General features: G+C 55.4%; 1 protein-coding gene across 3 annotated transcripts in view; it reads right to left on the bottom strand.

Annotated features, from left to right (window-relative positions):
* Nucleotides 1-3245: 3245 nt before the first annotated feature.
* Nucleotides 3246-24360, bottom strand: part of ANXA11 (annexin A11) — a 44431-nt gene continuing 23316 nt past the window's right edge. The window contains exons 2-16 of one of the 3 annotated variants that reach the window (XM_047824909.1): nucleotides 23721-23754; nucleotides 21487-21549; nucleotides 19430-19542; nucleotides 18115-18507; nucleotides 16731-16818; nucleotides 16427-16521; nucleotides 15603-15716; nucleotides 13740-13830; nucleotides 13289-13368; nucleotides 13096-13152; nucleotides 10699-10792; nucleotides 7398-7493; nucleotides 6377-6435; nucleotides 6089-6211; nucleotides 3246-4073 (exon numbers count right to left, since the gene is read on the bottom strand). In XM_047824909.1, coding sequence (XP_047680865.1) covers nucleotides 4014-4073; nucleotides 6089-6211; nucleotides 6377-6435; nucleotides 7398-7493; nucleotides 10699-10792; nucleotides 13096-13152; nucleotides 13289-13368; nucleotides 13740-13830; nucleotides 15603-15716; nucleotides 16427-16521; nucleotides 16731-16818; nucleotides 18115-18507; nucleotides 19430-19542; nucleotides 21487-21541 — 1518 coding nt within the window. In that variant the 5' untranslated portion in view covers nucleotides 21542-21549; nucleotides 23721-23754 and the 3' untranslated portion in view covers nucleotides 3246-4013. The remainder of the gene's footprint in view (nucleotides 4074-6088; nucleotides 6212-6376; nucleotides 6436-7397; nucleotides 7494-10698; nucleotides 10793-13095; nucleotides 13153-13288; nucleotides 13369-13739; nucleotides 13831-15602; nucleotides 15717-16426; nucleotides 16522-16730; nucleotides 16819-18114; nucleotides 18508-19429; nucleotides 19543-21486; nucleotides 21550-23720; nucleotides 23755-24360) is intronic. The other 2 variants (XM_047824908.1, XM_047824910.1) reach the window with 2 other exon arrangements.

The following is a 24360-nucleotide window of genomic DNA, read 5'->3' as shown; positions in this document are numbered from 1 at the left end:
AGGGAGCAACCAGACAGATAAAAATATCCATAGTTCTTGAGGACAACAAGATCCATTCTGTTCCCCCCAGTGCTAAGAACTTACAAGGACCGTGGGATATTGTTTCTGAGGCTGCTGCTGAGCTAGGGGGGGTGTGGGGGATAGGGGCGGGGTAAGTGAACACGCAACAAAACCCTCTTAACGGAGCCTTTTTTTCTCATTTGGTTGCTGCAGACTTTCATTTAGTTTCCAGAGTTTGAATAAAGTTGATTCTGACTGTTCTCATCACCTTATTTGTTGCTTTCGTGGGGGAGGAACACTTCTAGAGGCCCCTACTCTACCATTTTTGCTGACTACATTGAAGTTTAAGAAACTCTGATCTAGTCTTTCATTTTACAAAGGCACAACAAAGGCCCAAAGCAGGGACACATGACTTTTCTAGGATCACAGAGCAAATCAGCAGCTGATCTGAGATCAGGACAAGATACTTGACTCCCAGAGTGGTACTCTTTCTGCTTCAGGATGTCCAACTCTTACTGTTAGAAGGAACGAGGTTCAGAGTGGACACCCGTGTTGGGCCAAGGCTAGCTTTCCAGGGAATGGGGGCTGAGGGTAAGAGCCCCTTGTAAAGCTGAGGGCTTCAGTGATTGAATCTTTTATGGCGAGGGTCCCTGTAAGGGGCCAGGCAGAAGACTGAGCACCATGGCCAGAGAGAGCTTTCAGGTTTGATGGGGTGAAAATTTAAGCTGTTATCTGCCCGGTGAAGACATTGGTGATGATTTAGCTTGGTTTCTTGTTTCCAGGTCTGACTCCACTTCCATCAGCCAGGGCAGGGAGGAACTGGCAGCAGAAATAAGGGGCCGAGTCCTAAGCTAGAGCTGTAGCCCTTTGCCAAAGCAAGAGGAAGGACACAGCACGGTCACCCAGCGGTCACCGCCCGTGGGCATCTGTAGAGGGCCAGCCTGCAGATCCCTCTTGCCCCATCTTCCATCACCTGACTGAACTCCAAACACAGCCTTCCTCGAGCTCACCTGCCCTGTGTGTGACCCAGCACCTCCAGGCTCAGAAGTTCTGTCTCAGCTCAGGAGCGTTTAGATCAGCATCAGAATGACAAGGCAAGCAGGAGGCAGGAGCGGTTTCCTGGCCCCCAGGCCTGCTCAGATCTGTGAGGTTGGGGCCCAGGGACCTGCATTTTGACAAGCACCTCAGATAATCCTCATATGCGCTGGGGTTTGAGAACCACCACTTTAGGACCATTTCTCCACCCGCAAAGTAAGCTCCTTTATTCAGCCTAATATACAGCAGGGAGGATTTCTTCAATTGTGCACCCAAAACAAGTGACCCCCTTGCCTCGCCCTCGCCGTGCTCCTGCCCCCAACCGTGTTCCTTCCGATGCCCCACAGCTGCAGAGAATTCACTCAGGGCTGAAATTCACCAGGTATCTCACCCTCTGGTAGCTCTTCTGGAAGTGACATTAGATGCGTGGCAATGAACTGGCCTCGACCACCATTTCCAGGGGGCAGAAAAAGACCCAGGGTAGCCCTCTCCCAGAAAGATGGCCTGTAAGGTTGAATGTCTCCCTCCCCATCTTCTTTGTCCTGGGCGTAATCAACGCAGTTATAACCTCCTGTCGACCTTGGAAGGCAGTAAATGCCTTTGCCCCTGAAGCGAGCTCACCGAGGAGGTCATGCAGCCCTCCAGCCCATACTTATTATGGGTTGGGTTCCACGGGCGTGACCAAGAGGGCAGCCTGAGGGACAGGAAGGTAGAGAGAAACCAAGACCAGGATGAAGGCAGGTGGTCCCCAAGTGTGTGGACCAGGGAGGGGTCTCAAACTCCCGACACCTACAGGGCCAAACAGGTAACATGCAGTGGGGTGTGGTGGGGCTGGTGACAAAACAGAGAGCGCTGTGCTCCAAGGGGGCAGCTGCAGCCTGGCTCTAGCAGCTCCTGGTCTGCAGGGTTGCCAGAGCTGGGTTTTTCCAGGGAAGCCAGCATTGTGTATTTTTACAAAACGTAAAACCTCTCAATACCTCAATGTTGGCAATAAATTCGAATGTCTGAAAAGACGCTTTGGGGACCAAAGTAAATGCGTGTACAGTCAGGTACTGCCTGCTGGGCACCAGGCTACAACCTTTGGTGCAGACAACAGGGCAAAGTAATGTCACCGGGACACTTACCGTCACCTTGGAGGGGGCTGGATGCAGGCCCTGGCAGGGCTCAGGAGGCCGCCGGGGTCAGCCTGAGTTCACAGTCATGTCGGGCCAATCAGTCCATCCCACCAGGCAGGGCCCCCCTGGCACCCGAGGGCAAGGGGCCTGCCCTAGGGGGGCAGCACCTGCACCGGGCATGCTGGGCCTTGTTCAAGAGGCCACGGGCATGGAAACAGGGGGAAAGGAGTGAAGAGCAGGACCTAAAATCGATATTCCAGGGCCCACAGGGACTTCTCTGGCTGGGGAGTGGGTCTAGGGGGAACAGGCTGGGATCTAGCTCATGGCTGCCCCATGCCCCTTGGGCCGTCCTCTCCTCTCTTCTATGTCCAGGGGAGACTGAGGGGTCGGGTGGTATTCCCAGGCAGACGTCTACTCCAGGGACAAGGCCTCCCTGGACCCTGCCAGGGCCCAGCTGGCTTGATCTCCCACCTCAGTCCCTGAATTCTCTCCTTTCTAAATTCCAACAGAGGTCAGAAAGGGAGTGAGTGGAGACCCCTGGCAAGGCAAGCTCCAGGCTTCTGGAGAGAACAATGATGTCTAGAAACTGTGACCCTTCTAGACTCACCCTCTAACACTACTGACCAAGGGGCCAAAGGCCCACCAGGACCACAGCCACAAGCACCTCTCAGACCGAAGGGTCCCCGAAGGGAGGCGCCAGTCTTGTGCCTCTCTGGGTTGTCCCTACCCTCCTCTCCGGCGCCTGGCCGTGAGGACTGCCCCAGGAGTCCCACACACACCCTCTTGCCCGTGCTTCTTCCTCAGGACCCGGATGAAGGACCACACTCTTCTACCTTGTCCTCAGTGCACTACACCACACCCGTATTTGACCAAACTCCACACATCACTTCAGCAGCTGGGTCCTGAGCACGGATGTCGGGAACCTCCCTTCTCGTTCCTTACAAGCCGGGGCTCCATAAATTACCCACGCTCAGGATTTCCTGAGCATGTTTCTACTTAAAGTCATATACACTTGCACTGGCTATTAAGGCCGAAACCCAGAGCTGCAGGCAGAATCGGGAGGCAGGAGAAAACAAGCTGGCACCAGGGAAAACATTTCCAAAATGTTCCAGAGCTGGCTGACTTTAATTTAGAAAGTTTTTGGCTATTGACATCCAGGTTTAAGGCACATTCACGTAATTTACACGAAGCCCTGTCACTGGCAGGGAGCTGGCCGTGTCCTCATGGCTTCGCACAGAAGAAGGAACAGATGAGTTTCTGGCCTTTTTCTTCTTCTTTTTTTTTTTTTTTTCCTTTTCTAAGAAAACTCTAAGGAGTGGGTTTGGCAATGACAAAGCTGATGACACATTCTCACCAGATGCAAAGATTACTGTCAAAGGTCTTCCCTTTTACTCCTTACCGAGGACACGGTGCTCCCCAGCCAGCCTCTCTGACCCGAAACGTGCACGCAGCACAGACCTGTATGCATCTGTCTGGCAGGGACTATTATAAAAAAAGATGCCTCCAAATAAAAATGAAAAATTACAGGACTAATATGAAGCCAAGAGTCTCAGCCACAAGCAAAAGGGGATGACTGCATGAGTCGAGAAATAAAACACGTACTTCAGCAGCAAGCGGCCGTGAGGGCTGGGGAGGGGAAGGCACCCTGAGGGAGGGAGGGACCCAGGTCCTTCAGCTCGAGCATGATATACGGAGCAGGAGAGGTGGCGGAGGATGGGCCAAGGCTCTACGGATGGACGGGCGGCACTGGGGCACCTGGGGGGCTACTCTGTGGATTTGTTAGAAACAGATGGACATTCTCTTGACCTTTTCCTGGCATCGCTGTTGCCCGCAGGCGGACAGAAGGGAGCCACCAGTCACAGCTCAATCGTTGCCGCCACAGATCTTCAGCAGAATCTTCTGGTAATCCCCTGAAGTGTCTCCCTGATCACAGAAACAAGGAAAACATCAGCTGAGGGAGCTGTGGCCCAGTTTCGGCCTCCTATCTTCTGATTTTCTTCTGCCCTGAGCGCTTTTACAGAGAGGCAGGCCCCACGGGGGAAATTCCCCATCACGTGGGTCCCGCGGCGGGAGCGGCTCACTCGTATTCTGCGTCACTGGCGACCCAAACCCAGTGTGGTGCGGTTCGGCTTCCCCAAACCCCCGCTGAAAAAAACAGAGCTGCACTCACCCCAGTGATCAAAGTCGTAATTTGAAAAATAAATACACAAAAATTATAAAAAGCTCCCCCCAAGCCCCTAACTCTGAGCTAACTCGTGGTGGTCTCTCCCCAGTGCAGTGTCATCGTGCTAAATTGAGACTGCCCCTGATGCGGCACTAACTGTGCTCTGGAAGAGTAATCTCCTGTGGCAGGAGCGTCTGCTGCTATTATTCGGGCATCCCAGCTCAGGGGCGCCTGGGTGGCTTAGTCGGTTAAGCGTCCAACAACTCAGGTTATGATCTCACGGTTATAAGCTCAGGTTATGATCTCACGGTTCGTGAGCTCGAGCCCCACATCAGGTTCTCTGCTGTCAGCTCAGAACCCACTCTGGATCCTCTGTCCCCCGTTCTATCTACCCTCCCTCACTCGCATGTGTGCACTCTCTCTCTCTCTCTCTCTCTCTCTCTCTCTCAAAAATAAATATTAAAGAAAGAAATTAAGAAAATATGCAGAACACAGTTAGCTAACTTCCTTTTTTTTTAAAAAAGAGTTTTATTGATTTATTTTAAATAATTTTATTTATTTTAAACTAATTTATTTTTTAAGTAAGTTCTATGCCCCAGATGGGGCTTGAACTCACGACCCTAAGATCAAGAGTCGCATGCTCTACTGACTGAGTCAGCCAGGTGCCCTTCACTTAGCTAACTTCTCATCATTTCCTTCTACCGTTTCTTTCCTCAGGGGTGAGGCCTATGGCATCTTCCAGTAGCCCACGGGCACACAAGACCCACTCTGTGAATAATTACTAATCCTCTGCTATCAACATCATCATTTTTATAGCCAGGAAATGGAGATTAGCTGTTCTCCGCGACAGGCCCAACATCAAATTTGAGGGAGTGTGAAATCAGAACCTGGTTGTGGTGACTTTGCTTTCAAGGCTCATGTGAGTTCAGAATTTAATGGTCAGACCACCCCCCCCCCCCCCCCCCCGCCACCAACAGGAATGCATTTTGTCAGACCAGCCCTGGAACACGGTGATAAGAGTAGCTAGCGTTTCTTAGACATGTCACATGTCATGACGTGCTTTATAGGGGCTGTCTCAATCAAGGCTCCCCGAACTCCTGGGGGGAACTGTAATTATCCCCATCTTGGGGATGATGGAACTGGGGTTCAAGGAGGGTGAGGAACCTGCTTGAGGTCACACAGTTAGCAAGTGGAAGAGCTGGGCTAGACTCCAGTCTGACGAGGAACCGCGTTCCTGCCCCAGGGCAAGGGGCACCCTCGGGACCGGGACCCTCATGGATAAAGGACGGCTGAGTGGAATGACTGTGACCCCGGGGCCCTGTTCTCAAGTGCCTTCTTATGCTGCCCCTGCCATGAGGCTGGGTGAAGGAAGTACTTGTCAGTGGGCTGAGCTCCAGGGAGCCTCGGGATGGGAGTCCTCACTGACGGGTCAGGGTCACAGGGTGACCAAGTACCCAGGTGGGGAGGCCCTGCGTTTTCTCACACACCGGTGTTTGCGCTCCCCCTCTTTCCACTTACTGAGCAGCAGGTGTGCTGGAGGCTGGGGAGATAGGGACGGGGCGCCATGCAAGGTCAAGGCCCAGCCTGCCCTCGGGAGCTTACAACAGTCTGGGGGCAACTGGACAAAGAAGCAGAAGCTGAAGAGGGCCAAGTACGCAGCCCACAGGCAAGATGCCTGTGCACGGCGGAGGCCAGAGTTCTGAGCGGGGAGGTATAGGAACGATGCGGGTGACCAGGGAGGTCCACAAGCATCCATCCCCCAGAGGGCCCTTACCGCAATGTCGTGGTACAGCGACTTGCCGTACAGCCGTTTATACTCCATTCTGATGTCCAGGAGGTCGATCTCACTGCGAGACACCATGATGCGAATCAGGGTCCGGTCCTTCGTCCCCGCTCCCTGGAAAGAGTCCACCAAAGGCGTGAGCAGTGGGCATCCTTACTGTCCCACGCTCCCGCTGTGGGCCCTCTGTCCTCTTAGCTGAGGGGTGGCTCTCCTCGGGCCCCAGTCATGGGAGGGGCTGAAACTCCCCCACCCAGACCCCTGCATGTGGGAGGCACATACCCTCATGGCCTTGTTGAGCCTTTCAGCAAAGAAGGCTGGGGTATTCTTGAGACATTTCACTAGAAGAGAGAAACAGCATAACTCAATCTGCAGAAAACTCTCAGTCCGAGGGGCCTCAGAGAGAGCGCGTGTCCTTCCAGGAGGCCGCACGTGATGCCCGTCACTGCATCCACCTTCCTCTCCCCATTTCTCCTCCAGGCTCAATTATCTGTGATCTTGGCTCCGGCTCTTTGGGATAGAATCACGCAGGGCCTAGAAACCAACCTCAGCCTCCCTCCTGGCAACCCATGTGGTGAAAGGAGCCATGTAGGGAAGAAACATGGCTGGTGACGGGGAACCGCGTTCCTGCTCCAGTGCGAGGGGCAGCCTTGGGACTGGGACCCTCACGGAGAAAGGATGGTTGAGTGGAATGACTGTCTCCTTAGAGACCTCAGGCCACGATCCTTACATCAGAGAGGACACGCCAGGAAACGAGGAGCCAAAGATGGGCAGACTGCTACGTCCCCACAGGGTACAGGGAGGTCACAAGGGCTATGCAGCCGGGGCCCAAGCCCTGACGGTGGGCAGAAGCGAGCCCACCGGGCCCTGCCCCGAAGGGCACGGCCCCGCACTGTTCCGGGAGCTAAGCCAGCTTTCCTTAGCAAGGGCCTGTTTTGCTGTTGCAAGTAAAAATCTTTCCACGTGTTTCCATCACCGACATCTGACAACTGCCTGCAGGGATGTATTTTTAGAGGGAACTTGGCAGGATGTGAGTCATCTTCCTCCGGGAGAGGAGCTGGCTGCCCTCCCGCGAGTGCCCGCGCACCGCGGCTCCCTTCCCCGGAGCTGCGCCCGAGACACAAACAAGGCACCTCGGGGGCAGCGGGAGGGGCGGTGCGGCAGTGAGCGGGGAGCGGTCTCGTTTCCCACCAAGGAGGCCCAGGATTCAGCATCTTGGATCACGTGGTTCGCTAGCTACCCCTCAAGCAGAGAGCGGTGAGCACCCTGAAACCGACAGCGCCGGCGACCCCAAGACACCGACCCACGGCCAGCATGCCCTGCTCCAGGTCCCCGGACATCTCCCGGCAGATGCTCTTCTCAATGTCTCGACCCGTCATCCGCTGATACTCGTTGAAAACTAGCGGAAAGAGAGGGAACAAGTTACGGACTGAATTCTGTCCCCCGAAATCCACATGGTGGAGTCCTAACCGCCGGTGCGCCTCAGAACGTAACTGTATTTGCAATGCAGACTTTAGAGAGGTGGTTGAGTTAAATGAGGCCCTTACCGGGGCGCCTGGGTGGCTCAGTCGGTTAAGCGTCCGACTTTGGCTCAGGTCATGATCTCTCAGTTCAAGGGTTCAAGCCCCGCGTCAGGCTCCGTGCTGACAGCTCGGAGCCTGGAGCCTGCTTCGGATTCTGTGTCTCCCTCTCTTTCTGCCCCTCCCCAGCTTGCACTCTGTCAAGAGTGCACTCTCTCTCTCAAAAATAAATAACATTAAAACGGAATTAAAAAAAAAATTGAGGCCCTTAGTGTGGGCCCTAATCCGATCTGACTGGTGTCCTTATAAGAAGAGATTTGGACACACGAGGAAACACCAGGGACGTCCACACAGAGAAAAGATCGTTTTAGAACACTCCAAGAAGCTGGCCATCTGCAAGCCAAGGAGAGGCCTCCGAGGCTGACACCTTGATCTTGGACTTCCAGCCTCCAGAATGGTGGGAAAGTAACTACCTGTTGTTTAAGTCACTCGGTCTGTGGTAGTTTGTTGTGGCATCTGGATCAAACTGACACAGGACACACGGTAAGGAGGCCACCCCGCCTCGCCAGAGCCCGCCTTCTCCCCTCTGCCTGCAGCACCCCACGTGGCCCCACTGACGGTGCCCACCCAGCTCTCGAGTTGGGCAGGGTCTTCACCCCACGAGACGTGTGCCCCCAACTCCCGCCTGCTCATGTGATCCCCTCACCAGACTGCTTTCCCAATCACACCTTACTCCCCCACCCAGGACCCCTCCACACACACCAGCAGAATGTTTGCTCTCTTCCCAAATCCTTTCCCGTCTCCAGGCGGACTACATGTGCTAACTCCTATCCGGCCCACACAGCCTGCGCTAGGACAGGCCCAGAACCCACGGGAACAGGACCCTAGGTTCCTAGAGAGGCAGATGGCACAGTAGCGACTTAAGTCCTAACTCTGGCTCTGCCCCCGGAGATTAATCCTCGCTTCCCCTGCCCGGGTCTCCCTTTCTATCCCTGCTCCCTAACCTTTGGGCATTTGCCCCTCTGTGTCGTGAATTCTGCTGTACCTGTATTGGTCTTCGTTACTTCCTATTTTCTTCAGATCAGCTCCTCTTTTTCCCCTAAGTAATAATATTTTTGAAACCACGGGTTTGATGTACTACTTATGTATTCTATATGCATTGAAATAAATAAAGACCAAGATGGAAATCTGTTCCCTCATGCGCCGTGACAGCGCAGTGGAGGGATTAAGAAGTGCTCTGGAGCCAGGGCCCAAGTTCGGACCTGAGCTCTGCCACGTGACCGGCTGGGTGGCCTAACTTCCCACCGGCCCCGCACCGCCCCGTGGCTTCTCCCCCATCTGTACCAAGGGGAGAACACCAGCACCTGCTGAATGCAGTACAGCCTAGGGCACGTACGGAACGGGTGCCTGCGTTTTCACTCGGGCTCCCACCGTGCCGCTGAGCGTGGCTGTCATTCCCAGTCCTCACCGCCTCACATACTAGCCTTTCCGACACAGCTGGCCTCCGGGACTCCCCTCCCCTGGGTGTTCCTTCACAGCCAGCTGTGATGGCCATGGCCCTGTCCTCCGCTGGTTTCTCTCCAGATCCCCTCCAGAGGGAACCTCTTGCGGTCCCAAAGCCTCAAGCACCAATGACCCACTCAGAGCTCCCAAGCTTCCATCTGGAGTGTAGGCGTCTCCTGACCTCCAGAATCCTAAACCCAGTGGTCCACCTGGAATCTCTGGACAGAGGCTCCTGACTTCTTTCCCTCCTAAAGCCTGTTCCGCCCACAGCTTCCCGATCTCGGGGGAGAGGCAGGCACTCTGCTCCTCCTCCAGCCACCCTCCATGCTTTGCTTCTCTCACACCCCACGTCCAAGCGTCAGCAAACAGGGCCAGAATCTGCCCCTCCCCGCCCCGCCCCTGCCACCCGGTCCGGGCCACCAGCCTCCTGGCTGCTCTGCCACTGAACCCTCCACCCTTGACGACACAACAGCCAGTGAACACGCAAAATCTAAGTTAAATCACCTCCCTCCTCCACTCTGAGCCCTCCAGGCCCTCTGGCTTTACTCAGAATGAAAACCCAAGTCCGTGCAGTTGTCCCCAGGGCTGTCCACCACTCTGATCTCGTCTCCTCTGGCTCTCACTCATGCCACCCGCCCCAGCCTCAATGACCCCCTTTGCTGGGAGCCCCCCTGCTCAGGGCCTTTGCACCTGCAACTCTGTCATGTTTTCATTTTTTAAACAAGCTTTATTTATTTTGAGAGAGAGAGAGAGAGAGACGGCAAAAGTGGGGAAGAGGCAGAGAGACAGAAAGAATTTCAAGTAGGCTTCGCAATGTCAGCACATAGCCTGATGTGGGGCTTGAACCCATCAACTGAACTGTGAGATCATGACCTGAGCCGAAACCAAAGTCATTCGCTCAACTGACTGAGCCACCCAGGCGCCCTTGCTCTGTCATGCTTTTAACTCAAATGTCATTACCTCAGCAAGGACCACCCCAAGCACCATCCCTGACCCCTGTACCATTTTCTATCCCCGTTTCCAACTTTATTGTTCATTTTTAAAGGATTTGCCATCTGGCACAGACTTTATTTCATTTTTGTTTACTGCCAGAATGCGAGCCTCAGGACAGCAGAGATTCCATGGTGCTGTTCCCTACCACTTCCCCACACCTCCTCCTTGGCCTGGTACATGGCAGGAGCTTGGCTTATAAGTGCTGAGTGAAGGAGTAAATAAATGCTACTTTTGTACAATGTACGATTGTTCTGCTTATGTTTTTATGCAGGCGCCGGATAACTTGGAACAGGTGCTCTTGAGGGCTGTCTGAATTCTAATTTCCATGTTCTGGTGTGGAAAGACACCAGCCCACAGGAGACCGCCATTCCTCTCACCTCTTCCTTTGCTTTCCTCCAGAACCAGATGCACGCAGAAACTCGGGAAACCCACCAATAAGATCTTTTAAATCACCACCAGGGGGCTCCTTTAAGGTGGAGTAAAGCTCCACGCAGAGTAGGATTGCCCAGTGTTCCTGCAAGCTGTCTCCCTATCACATCTTGTCTGCTCTTATCTATCTGGCCCCAGGGAGGCCTGGGACTGCCTTACCTGCCACCAGGTGGGCCCGGCTCCGGGAGCACAGAATTGCGTTGAACTTGGATTCATCTGTCCCCAGGCGGTTCTCCCCAGCTGCATACAGCTCCTAGACAGATGGGAAAATGGCCAGGCAACGCAGGCCTCACCCCAGAGACCAGGCCCAGGCCACCTAGGACAGCCCTGCAGGCCCAGAGGGGAAAGAAATGGGAGCACACCCTGGCCGTGCTCCCTTCACCGTGTGGAACTAGACACCATTCACACATCCTCTCGCTGGCAACACAGAGGATTCTGAGGCAGGGTAGTGGGAGGGGCGGGGCACAGGGATGGGACACCCTGGACCAGGAGAACCGAGGCCGACTGGGGCCAGGACAGGCAAGGAACAGCTTTAACCCAAGCAAGGGAGTAGCAGCACAGGGGCAAAACAGAATGAGGGCCGGGCTACCAACTTGCGGCGGGACTCTAGGCAGGCCACCGGCCCGCTCAGAGCCTCACTTCCTCATCTTTAAAGTGTGAAGGTCAGATTAGATCCAGGGTCACAAACTTGAAAGCCCAAAGGGGTCAGCTGGGTAATTGAAATGAGAGAAACGGGCCAGTTGTCAGGCTAGGGGGTGGCGGGGACTGAGGCCAACCACGGGGAGGGGCGATCGCTTCTCAGCACCTGCTGTGCACTTTAATAGAGAAGCTAGGCTCAGAGCCGCCAGAAATCCAGATTTCTATGTAAAATTTCCCAGTCTTTATAAGCAGTTTCCCTATCTATAAGGGGGAACACACGAAACAATAAATATTATGATATTTGATTATGATACTGATAGACTCCAACCGTGGATGTGGGATTTCATGTGATAGGTGTAGGTGCTTTCCCTGCGTTTCACTGTGGGTACCATGATGTTTGCAAACGGGCAGAATTTGCACTTGCCTGTTAAATCCTTGAAAGTTTGAGCCCAAAATATTTGCCAACTTGCAACCCAGTACCAGGTGCCCCCTAGGCCCCAGGTAGTGGCTCTTGGACCTAAAGGCACCGAGAGCCAGGAGAGGAGGGCAGCCACCAGGGGCCTGGAGATCCCATGGGTCATGGTGAGGCAGGAGCAGGTCTACAACTAAGAAGACAGAAAAGCAGGCACAGAACGAAGAAACGGAGGCAACTTCTGCCTCAGCTAGGGAATGGACTATCTAGGAAACAAGAAAACAGGAATAGGAAAATTCCCACTGGGATAAGAGCCAGAGCCTGGGAGCTTGGGGGTGCCCAGCCCTATGTCCAGAAATGGGAACGGATGTCACAAGCCAAGGAAATGTTAGGGTAGGCCCTGCAGGAGGGCATCTGGGATGCTGTCTGGGCACAGGGAACAAGCCAGGAGTTTGGGCCCTTATCCGGTCTCTGCCTCCGGGTTTCTCTGGGCACAAGGCTCAACCTTTTTGAGGTTCAGTTTCCCTATGTGGAAGGAAATGGGCCAGAGCAGACGAGCAGCTGCCGTCTAGCCCTAAAAAGCGGACCCTCCACAGAGGTCGCCTTCAATCTGGCAGACAGCAGAGGTGAGGTGACCACTGGCAGCTTCTGGTGGGTGCCGGGCTGGGGGTGGCAGGAGTGATGAAAGGGGAGAGGCGAAGCCAGCTCTGTCTCTCCAGCCAGCACTGCTGTGGTCTGAGCTCATTAGGGGGAAACCCAAACTCCCCTAGAGAGGCACTCAACGCCTGGACAAAGAGGCGCAGCGAGAGACCTTCGCCTTTTGGCCGCAATCATACCAGGCTGGGGAAAAGGGCAGAATTCTCAGGCTGCACAACGAATGTGACAGCTGGCTCCTAGGCTCAGACCTTCAAAAGCATTATGAGGCAAGCGTAAAGTCTGCCCGTTTGCAAACATAATGATATATGCAACCAAACACAGGAAGAGGACCAGGTCACATGACATCCTGCACCCATAACTAACCTACCAAGTCTTGCAATACTTACTATCTCTCGGGTTGGCTCTGAGAAGGGATCAGAAAGGGGGGGCGGGTAGAGGGGGAGGGATAAAGATAGAGAGGCGGCTGGAGCCCAAGCCCGGAGTCGCTCAAGGTCACACGGCTGATAAGCAGCAGAGCCCATCTGCCCATCCCAGAGCTCCTCCCTCCAGCAGCAAAAAAGTGGGGGGAAGGGGAGGGCGCCTGTGTGGCTCAGTCGGTTAAGCACCTGGCTCTTGGTTTCTGCTCAGTCATGATCTCACGGTTCGTGAGTACAAGCCCCGCTTCGGGCTCTGTGCTGAGTGCGGAGCCTGCTTGGGATTCCCTATCTCCCCCGCCCCCCTCCCCGCCTGCCCCTCCTGTGTGTTCTCTCTCTCTCAAAATAAATAAACTCAAAAACAAAAAGAAATAAAGTGGGGGGGGCACACCCCGACGCAGGAAGCCCAGGAGGGGCCCTGGCCAGCACACCCACCTGGGCGTCTCTCTGGACGAGCGACATGTCCACACTGGTGCTTTCATCCCGGTTTCCCTGAAAGGAAGCAGGACGTGTGGTCAAGTCTCCACCCTGCGGTTGTGTACCTGCTCCGTCCCCAAGCCCTCTCCTTGCTGCTCACAGGTCCACCCCGCTCCGCTCTGAGCCCCGAGCTCTGTCGCGGGAAAGGTACCTGAGACAGAGAGATGAGGAGCCGCTGGAAGTGCCCTGACGTGTCGCTTCGGATGGCCTCCTCCAGGGTCTTTTTGAATTCTGAAAGGGAGACACAGAGAAGGCCCCCCCTGCAGCCGCAGTCGCCAGCCGGCACTGGCAGGAGAAGGGCGTGGGTGCGAGGAGAGAGGTGTCTACACGGCCCTTCAGGAACACAAGGGGCTGTGACCTCCAGGCCCGCCTGGCCTGGCCCAGACCACACCCAAGAAGTTCTCCCCCTCATCCCTCCCCTACCTCAGTCACCTGCCCCGTGAACAGCAGGCAGGGGCGGGTCTTGGATCAAAGCCCCATGTGTTGGGGGAGGCAGAAGATGAGGTGGTAAGAAGGCCAGGAAAGTTTAAGAGGCCACGGGAAAGGGTGTGGCCGGGGCCCAGAGAGCACAGGAGTGTGTGGAGGGCGGGTGCCAGCCTAACCTGTTTTGTAGGCTCTGCTTAATTCCCGGATGTGCTCGTTGTTGCGGGAAGCAAAGATCTCGATCAGACAGGCTTCGTCGGTGCCAGCCCCCTGAGGTGGCAGACAACACAAACCACAGGCTTGTCACCGCTCCCTCACCAGCATCCAGGGAAGGAGCCGGTGCCCTATGCCCCACGGCACGAATCCCAGAAGCAGCGGCCGCCAACACAGCCACACGCCCCTGCTTGGCTGCTGAGGCCCCAGGCCCAGAAAAGTACCACACAGTGACAGCGACATGGTGATGGAGCACAGATCACATGAAGGGCCACCCCACTGCACCACCAGGAAACTGAGCAGAGAGGTGTAGTGACTTCTCCAAGGCCACACGGTGAATGGGGGGGGGGGGGGGGGTTGAGATGCAGACCTAGATCTGTTTTTATTCCAAGTTCGGCCAATGAACGAGACGAGAAAACAACTGAAAAACGGGTATAAAGCAAGAGCAGACGTGTGGACAAATGTGAGTCCCAGACTGGACTGTGGAGAATCTAAAGACATCTAGAAGAGGCAGCAACGAGGGCGAGAGAGATGACCAACCACGCCAGGGACAGGGAGAGAGCCGAGGACACGGTCAGCATCCTGGCTCCTAGGCTGGCTTGAATCTTGGTCTGCTGCTTATTAGCTGTGTGACCATGGGCACCTTCCTTAACCTCTCTGGGCCTCAGGTTCCTCGCGCATCAAATGGGAACAACGCTAACACCTAACTCCTGGGAAGTCATGGGGATTAAATGAGCTACGCGTGTAAAGCACTTAGAACGTGCCAGTCACGGGAAGTACACCACAGGGTTAGCTATTTTCATGATTACCACTGCTGTTAGATTACTTGGAGCTTACAAAGAGCTTCGGTTAGCTACCATGCCCGGCCCTCACCACACGCCACAAGAAAGAACATCCACATTCCTGTTTTACAGATGCTCAAAGGCACATAGCTTGTCAAGGCCAGACGACCCCAAATCTGTGTTGTTTCCTATACTCAACAATTGCCTCCACCGCACGCAGCTGGCTGGGGGGGCAGGGGCTGGGCTGAGGTCTGGGCTGCCATCCCCAACTGCCTCCCGACACGTCTCTAGAAGCGGGCATGTCTGAGGATTTCGGCAGGGTCCTCTCTCCCTCCGGGCTCCGTCCTGAATTCTCTGCCTCTCCTCTTGGGGGCAGGAAAAGTCTTTCTGCCTATCAGAAAATGCCTATCTCTGAAAAATGATGGATTCCTTCTGGAGCCCCTGTTCAATTCACAAGGGTGTCCTCCTTCTGTGGGAGCCGCCTCCTCCCCATCCACTGGACTGGGGGCAGATATTAACCCTAACTAGGTCAGTCAGAATCTGACTCTATGTGAAATTTGGACCGAGGGACAGCTTGTCTCTTCTGTGGCTGAATCTCATAGGTAAACGGAGTGGGGTCAACAGGGGTCCTCTGCCCCAGCAGATGAAGAAAGAAGGGGACACTCAGGAAGCAGCAAAGACCAGAGAAATCCTGCCTGGGTCCCTGCCCTCTGCTAATAACAGAGTCCTAAATGAATAAGGATGGCACCACCCAGGGCCTCACATCCCTCTTCCTATCACGGTGCCACCAGCTTCCTCTACAACCCAGCTGCCACCATGCTTTTCAGATGGAGAGACCCGGATGCTCCCCGATGATGAATGATACCTGTGCTGCCTCCCGGAGAAGTCACGAGAACTTGGGCTCCAACCTGAGAGGGTCCAGGAGCCACACTCACAACAGCGGCTAATGAACGGGTTAAGCCACACCATGCAGGCCAGGGAAAGGCCTGGCCTTTGCACGTCCATGCGTGCAAGCGGACACACACGTGAACATGCACACGTACATACCTTGATGGCATCCTTGATCTCATAAACGTCAAAGAGGACCGGGGTCTTCATTAGAGCCAAGATTGTCCTCTCGAAGTTTCCTGACAGTTCAGATTTCAGATCTTTGATCAAATCCTGGTCGAATATTCAAACAAACAAACAGACCGATCTTGAGAATCCACAGGTCTGGGGACCAGCGGCATCTGCGTCAGAGAAGCCAAATCTCAGCCAGCCCAGACCTGCGGAGCCGGGGCCTCCACGTGAGCCAGCTTCCCAGGGGACCCAGGCACAGTCAAGCTGCAGAAGCACAGGGCTAGGACACCAGCCTGTTCAATTCAGCCAGTGTTTACCTAAGATTCGAAAGCCCAGAAGCTCAAAGCACGTCCCACTGCATTTGTTCAGAGCTGAAAGCCTTTTCCTTCAAAGCTCGTCTGTCAGCTACACCTCCTGGGGCGGTCGTGATGAGGGCAGGGACTAGCAGCCTGGGTCTCCAGGAGGGAAAACAGGCCAGGTGGGAGCGGAAGGGCAATGACTTGTCCGCAGTCTCTGTGAGTCATGGCAGAGCCAGGGCTAGAACCCGGATCTCCAGGCGCCTCTCATCAAGCCTCACCCTCTGGCCTTTGAGATTTCCCCCTCAGAGTATCCTTCCGCTCTAGAAAATGCCATGAGCCGAGAGGCCACCACTGGGCGGGCAGCAGGAAGCGCCCTAATGGGCCTTACTGCCCATCCAGGAGATCGAGACTCGCTTGGCACCAAGGAAAAGCAAGGGTGAGTAGGGCTGTGCTGGAGGGCACGCCTCAGTCCGGCGGGGAGCAGGCCTCCCTCTGCCCCGAAGTCCCCCTCACCTTCCCGTAAGCGGTCTTGAAGGACAGGAGGATCTGCTGCCGCTGCTTGTTGGAGCGACTCCCCAGGCAGTCGATGATGGCCTGCTCGTCAGTCCCTGGGGGAAGAAGAGGTAGGTGTGGGCAGGGCTGCGGTCGTGGGGCCACCTGGCCTGGGCCCTCCAATTCTCCTGGACGTCCCAACCGCACCCCCGTGTCCTCCTCCTCTCCCGCCACCACTGGGACCAGGTTCCCTCTTCCCGGCAACCCCGCAGGGGGCCCGGCGAGCCAGGGGCCGTGAGGATGTCGCCCACCGGGGGTTTCTCACCGAAGCCTTTCATAGCCTTCCGCAGAACCTCAGCATCTCGCAAGGGGTCAAAGCCAGGAGCATCTGTGATGGTGCCTCGGTTTCCAAACTGCTCGGACAAACGGACTTAGGTAAGATGGCGTATCTCCCAAACGCAAGACTTCCCCAGCCCAGACTCTGGAAGTGCCCTGACCACCACAAGTTGGGGTACCCGAAGGAGCCTGCGACCAATAATTGCGTGGGCCTACGGCGATCATTTCGTGTCCTCGTGTTCTGGTACTGAGCTTTCTGCCTGGCTCCTGCGGCTAGGAGCCCCGCTCTAGCTGAGTCCTGATGCTGAAAATCTGCCCTCTGCCCAGGTTCTGCAGGACTGGGCCTGGGTTCCCGATGAAGGGGGAGGCCCCGGGAGCAGGGGCCACTGGCCTCTTCTTGATAACTCACTGCCACAGCGCACGTGAGCATATATTCGGGTCTTCCTGACAGGGTCTGGGTGGTCCGTGCAGCACAGCACCTCTGTGCAAATGAGAAAATGCAGGTGCCCAGCCTTCGCGATGGTACACCCAGCCCCGCCACCTCCTGGGCTAGTGCTGATTTCCAGGCTCTGTGACCCGCCTGCCGGACTTCTTCCTCATGCTAACAGCTGTACTCCCGGCAAGCAAATTTTCCTGCCTAAATGGTCTCTTGGTGGACTACCTCCTGTGGCCAGTACAACGCCGGTTTTAACAGAATTAAGGAGAGAAGCTCCGAGAAGGGACGAGGGGGAAGGCACAGGGAGGACAGAGAGTAGGGCGGGAGTAGGGGATTGTGGGGGCAGGGAAGACAGAGACCCTCAGTCTAAAAACAGTAGTCCAGCACTATGCTTGGTTGGTTTGGCCACGTAACCATGACAATGAATTCTAGGCCCTGCAAACATGAAATGCTCTCCAAAATGAGCCCAGAGCAGTCCCGAAGGAACCGCCAACACCCTTCCCTCGCCAAGGGAGGTTTTAAGAATCCTCTAAACCCAGCCTGAGAGGCACCTCAGGGGACTAAAGGCTAAGCGCTGTTGGGCACAAAGCCTTGAGGCCAGCGGCCTGGCAGCTCGTACAAAACACAGAGCCCGGGCAGTAAATGACAAAGGAGTGACGAGAACCCCAGGACATGCAGATCCAACTCGCACATGGAACATCTAACCGAACTGGGAGAAACAGGCCGGCTCCCTCAGGTCTTTTCAGAGCACAAACCAGGGGTGGGGGGTTTGAGAGAACGCAACACCCTGTTAAAACAAGATGTTATGGGTGGAGGACCGAGCCCTTATCTGGCCCCTGCGCCCTCCCTGGCCTTGCCGGTGGAAGACACTATGCCACATGTCGCGGGCCTTTGGGGCCCAGGCCTGGGCAAAGGGCAGTGCAGGGCGGGCACTCACCTGGGCTGGAGGCACGGCAGGGGTGACGGTCCCAGACCCCAGGTATCCTGGGTAGCTTGGCACTGGCTGCTGCTGCTGCCCAGGAGGCGGCATCGGCGGCTGCCCGGGGTAGGTCATTGGCGGCTGTCCAGGGTAGGGCCCTGGGGGCTGCTGTCCAGGGGGCGGCATGGGCTGGCCTGGCACAGGGGCCCCTGGGTAGGGCGGATATGAAGGCATCCCGGAGGGCGCGTTTCCTCCAGGGGGCGGATACATTCCATATGGAGGAACAGGCTGCTGGGCAGACGGGGGCTGCCCGAAACCCCCAGGGGGGATGGGAGGGTAACCACCCCCGGGGGCCCCAGGGTACAGATTTGGCACGTTGGCTCCTCCAAATGTCCCGGACATGTTGGATGCCTGAAAGTCCACAAAGCAAGCCTAAGATCAATGGCCGTCCCTGATGAGCACGGCCACACCCGTGCATCTGTCCTTCCCTGCCCTGAGCTCAGAGTCCGAGCACCAGCGATTTCTTAGCGAGGCCCAACCCGACCACGCAGGTTGAAACTACTGTCCCCCGGCCCCCTATCTGCACTCCTGACCCCTCATCTGCCGTCGTGCCCAAGGCACCCATATTTGCTCTAAAAACACACAATTTACTTATGGCGACGGTCTTCCCAGTAGGTTCGTACTTCAGGGTCGAGGTTTCTGTTTGTTGTATTCACGTATCCCCAGCGTCTAGAACAAGCCCGGCACAGGTGAGACTGCGTGCCGACTGCACTGTTTACGCTGTGCCAGCAGTTGTTTTTAGCTTATAAAATGCATTATTTTACAAGCCAAGTAACAATAAAAGGAGCATGTCCGGGGGCGCCTGGGAGGCTCAACCGGTTAAGCATCAGACTCTTGATTTTGGCTCAGGTCATGATCTCATGGTTGAAGCCCCACACACTGACAGCGTGTGCAGCCCGCTTGGGGTTCTCTCTCTGGCCCTCCCCCACTCTCTCTCAAAATAAATAAACTTTAAAGAAAAAAAAAGAGGTGCGCAATACATATTCTATGAAGGCACCACCCCCACCCAGTTCAGAGCGGAAGGGGACTTGAGAGACCATGCGGCCCTTCCCCTCATTTTATGGATGGTAAAATCAAGATGCACAGGGACGGTGAACCGGAGGGAGGCCTCACGGAAACCCTTCGTTCTCAGATGCAGCTCCGGACTCGGTGCCTGCCCATAGGTACGCACACACACAGACACCTCTGAAGCCACCAAAGCCAGCAGTCTTTGTCCCTCCGGCCATGCAGGTGTGGCCCCCAGGGGCAGCCCCGGCAGGAGGGCTGGACTCACCATTCCCGAGAGGTAGTCCTGGTTGAACTGCCCTGCGTAGTTGGCCATGTTATCCAGCCCGATGGGGGGCATGTTGGGCGGGGGGTAGCCAGCACCTCCCCAGGCACCGCCACCTGAAAGCAACACTGAGCCCTTTAGCACCCTGCTGGCACCCCCAACAGGGAAAGGCAAAGCATCAAGCTCTCAGGGGTGGGGGAGACCAAAGCAGGGCCTTGGGGACAGCACAACAGACCCCACGGAAAACACTCAGGCGAGAGAGTTGAACCCAATCCCACTGCCAGAAGAAGAGAAGAGAGGGACCCCCACCTCCTTCCGAGGAAGGTGGGGTTCAGCAAACACTCCCAGGACCTCTGTGGGATATTATTAAGGAGGTAGGAGGGCCAAGGGCAGACCTGCCCTCCTGGGCTCACCATCATGGAACAGGAATACAGACATAAAAAAAAAAAAAAACACAACAACAGGTCTTTGGGGATGCTGTGCTGAGCCCATGACAGCGGTGAGCTCAGAGAGCACCGAGAATCCACAATGAAGCAACAGCATGGCAGGGAGGGGTGGGTGTCCTGCTGACCGGGTTGTTTGCGATCATAAGTCCGTGAAGGGCAGGGAGAGCAGGATGGGAGGGTGGAGGGAGACAGGGTTGGGTCACAGAAAACACAGACACCCATCCCTACAAGGGGGGCCGTTGGGGGAGAGCCGTAAAAAGGCCCAGCTCTGAACCCAGAGGGACTGGGTGTGTGCCCTGGGGCGAGGGACTCAGCCCCTCTAGTTCAGCTTCCTCAGCTGACAAGTAGGGATAATAATTCATTTGTGTCACACTGCTGTGAGCAGGACTAAGACCTAAATGCCCATGCAGGGCTCCCATGCTGCAGCAGGTGCCGGGACAAGGGGCGTGGCAGCTAGCATCATGGTGCGGGCCGCTGGCCTGTTATATGCCTTCCTGACCAGGGCTCCGGGACACTGAGGACAGACCCTGCTGGGAATCACCTCCTCTCAGTGCTGCTCAGTGTGGCAGAGGTGGCAGGGGTAAGACACAAGGGCAGGATCCCTACTGGGGAGAGGACCATAAGGCCAGTGCCGGCAGACCCAGGCCGTGTCTCATTCAAGAGGGAAATGGCCCCGCTCAACTCGATATGCCACACAACAGTGGCCAAGCCACCTCCCTGCTCCAGGCCCGTTCTCCACCTGTCAGATGGCAGGGTGGGCTCAGGAGGCCTGCAGGAGCCACAGGTGCTCAGACTCAAGGACCTCGGCTCTGGGGAAATGAATGTGCCTGGTGGTCTTGTGGGGGCGAGGGGCAGTGCAGCTCAGGCAACCTCAGGATGACCAGCCTGGAATGATCCCCTCTCCCCCTCATCTCAGGAGACCTCGTTTCCTCCCCTACCATGGGGCCCAGTCTCATTTCAGGAACCTAGGAGGGGCTGGGGCCAGAGGAGCCAACTTCTAAGTGTGAAGAGAGGTGTTGGAGCTGGGGCCGGGTTCTGACGGCCTGACCACTGGTGCAGCCCCATTGCTATCAGGCTGTGCACAGCATCTGGCAGCTGCAGGAGGCCCATCTGACCCTTAGTGACTGCCTCCTCTTCCTCCCTTGGCAGGAGGGACCCTGCCGCTGCACAACCACGTGTTTGAGCCCGGGGTAGGAGAAGTGACAAGGGGCAATGGTCACCTAACAGTGCTTTGGAGGACACGGTGCCACAGGCTTTACCTGGCTACCTCATTAGTATCTGGGATAGCCCAGTGAGGAGAGATACTTGAAACCACTTGCAAAGGAGAAGACTGAGAAAATGGAGTCTCTGAGAAAAGAAGGCATTTGCCTGCTGTTACCAGCTAATAACGCAAGAAACTGGGTCTCGGCCTTGTCCCGGCTTTCCAGAAGTGCTTCCAATCCAGGCCTTTCGTGGCCCCTGGGTCCAGGATTTTCTCCAACCCCTCCCCACCTGGCTGAGCCCTTGGGGTAGTGAGGAAATGACTGGAAGCACCATTCCTCTCTCCCTCTCCACTCCTGGACGTTGGGCAGACAGGGCATTCATTCCCTTTCCCGCCGGCCCCGACCCTCTTACCTGGTGCAGCCGGTGGGTAGCCACCTCCGGGCGGGGGATAACCTGGGTAGCTCATGGTTCGATCTGAAGGGGAAGAGGAAGAAACCAGGCTCAGGCTCTGCCGGGAACCGCCACCAGCCTTCCCGACAACGGGGACACCCACAAGCCAGGCCCCTGCAGGAGGAGGGGCCGCCTCGGGCGTGGCCTGGGCCAGCCCAGCTCACCTTCTACTTGCTGGGTGGGCCCCCAGCTAGAACAGGGAAGCAAGGGTAGACCCATGCCTGCGCCCACACCCACGACAGGCTTCACCACGCACCAGTGGCTGCATTTCCTGGCAAACCCCTTTCTCCCACGCTTCGCTCCCACCTCGGCCGACACAGGATGCTGCACGTGGGGAGCTGTTCTCTGACCTCAGGGGCAAGCGCGCACTGCCTCGTTCTCAGGGGTCTGGGTCTATTTGTCTTTGTTTTCCAGTGTCTTTCTTCATCACCATCCAGCCAGAGGCCCTGTCCCCTGAGCCCGACCGACAGACCCCAAGCTATCCACGGTGGCCTCCGAAGTGCATCTGCCCCAAGCTACATTTTTCATTCTCCAACCTCTGGTTCCTCAGGCACAGGAATGTGGCACGGAATCATCATTTCTAGCAACCAGACACCTCAGGACAGCTCATCTGACCCAGGATCTGGAGTGAGGGCGAGCGAGGCAGTTGGGAGCCCAGAAAGGGTAAGTGTCTTGCAGATCAGGAGTAGGGAAGGGGAAAGGCCGGGGACCCAGGACGCTTGCCTGTTGGTGGCCGGTAGGATACCTGCTCTCACTAAGTCCCTCTATATACAGATCCCTCTGCCTGCGCCACGCCACTTGAACTGCCCAGGAGGGACACAGACCTGCTGTGACCCAGACCACTCAGACTGTCACGCAGCCTCCTTCCTCTTGCTCACTGGCGGCTGCCATGGTTTGCAGAGGCACTCAATGACAGGTGGGAGTGGCAGGAAACCCGTAGGCCCCCTCAACAGTCATACCTGCTGACCCCCGGTGACCGCCTTCTCCCTGTACATTGAGCCCCAGCCTAGTTCTCAAACTGCAGCGTGTGAATCCCCGAGGGGCTTTTTAAACACGTTGCGGGGCCCCGCCGCAGTTTGGGTCAGCAGAACCAGAATCTGCATTTCTAACTAATTCCCAGGTGACGCTGCTGGTGCAGGGAGCCCACTCCGAGAACCACTGCTCTAGATGCCATCGTCCGCCCACAAGATTCTAGTTGCCCTTCATAGCTCCTTTGGAGATCTGTGCATGTTGTTGTCAAGGAGGCTGACGGGCTTCCTTAAGGTGCCACTCACTGGTCTCCACAGGGCCCACAGGAATGATGGACGTGGGATGTGTCAGCAGGGGCGACTGTAGGCAGAGCAGCAGGAGGCCAGATGATGGCCTGGTGACCTTGGAGAGAGCTAGAATTGGCCACGAGCAGAATGGGCCAAAGACCCTTCCCCTTGCACACTGTGGTGAGGTAGGTGGTTGAGGGTCCCAGTGGTGCTGCCCTTGGTCTGTCTCATCCCCCCCGTGGCTGGCTGAGCCGTCAGCATAAAGTCCTCCCAGGTCCTGCCCTAGGCTGACCCTTCTGACAGAATCCCCAGACCCTGCTGATGAGGAGAGCCTGGAAATCTGAATGATGGATGAACCAGGAACCTTCTGATGGGAGGAAGAGGAAGCACCCTGCACGAGGTCAGTGTGAGCTGCAGTTGTGTTCCAGATGCCCTTCTCTCTGGAGACCACCATTAAGCAGAAGCTTTGGGCAGCAAAGACCCTTCCATGCCCTTCTCGTCTCCTCCCAGAAGACTGAGCCCAAAAGGCCCATCCATAGCCAGGAAGGGAAAAACAAACAAACAAACAAAACAAAACCACGAACAACTAAAAGCTGGATACTATCCTGTTTCCACACATCAAAATTAATTTCAGCTAGAGCTTTCAATATGAGAGGTGGCCCCAAGCCCCAAAGACATAAAAATAAGTTCTGCACAATAAGGAACAAATAAGGAAAACAGCAAAAAGACAAGAGAAATGAAAAATTTAAGAAAATTGTTTTGTGATTTAAAAAAAACAAACAAACCCAACAACCACTAGAGGAACTCAAATGATGTGAACAGGCCATTCTAGAAAAGCAACTGAAGGTGCTCACCCATGCTAATACCCTAGGAGAGCTGCCAATTACAAACACAGAGATGTCAGAACATAACACACTGAGTTCTGACCCAGAAACTCACCTTCTAGAAATCAATTTCCCAGGCACACTGACACCTGTGTGAAATAACACAGACGTGGATCTCACTGGAGCATTCTGTTGCAACAACAAACCCCTAAATAACCATCTGCAACGGGCTGGTTAAGTTCATCAGAACAGATCCATACAGTAAATACGCTGTAGCTATTTTTAGAATTAGCTAGTCCTACGTGTGGGGATAGGTAATGGTCACCGTTATTAATCAAGGTGAAAATGGTGTATACACTAAGCTAACATCTTTTTTTTTATATATATAATTTATTTTCAAACTGGTTTCCATATAACACCCAGTGCTCATCCCAACAGGTGCCCTCCTCAATGCCCATCACCCACTTTCCCCTCCCTCCCACCCCCATCAACCCTCAGTTTATTCTCAGTATTTAAGAGTCTCCTATGGTTTGCCTCCTTCCCTCTCTGTAACTTTTTCCCCCCCTTCCCCTCCCCCATGGTCTTCTGTGAAGTTTCTCAGGACCCACATATGAGTGAAACCATATGGTATCTGTCTTTCTCTGCCTGACTTATTTCACTTAGCATAATACTCCCCAGTTCCATCCACGTTGCTACAAAAGGCCAGATTTCATTCTTTCTCATTGCCAAGTAGTATTCCATTGTATATATAAACC

Source organism: Prionailurus viverrinus, chromosome D2 (genome assembly GCF_022837055.1).
Source record: "Prionailurus viverrinus isolate Anna chromosome D2, UM_Priviv_1.0, whole genome shotgun sequence".
Classification (NCBI taxonomy): domain Eukaryota; kingdom Metazoa; phylum Chordata; class Mammalia; order Carnivora; family Felidae; genus Prionailurus; species Prionailurus viverrinus.
The sequence above is the reverse complement of the archived record's forward strand: the minus strand, read 5'-3'. Positions and strand labels throughout refer to the sequence as shown.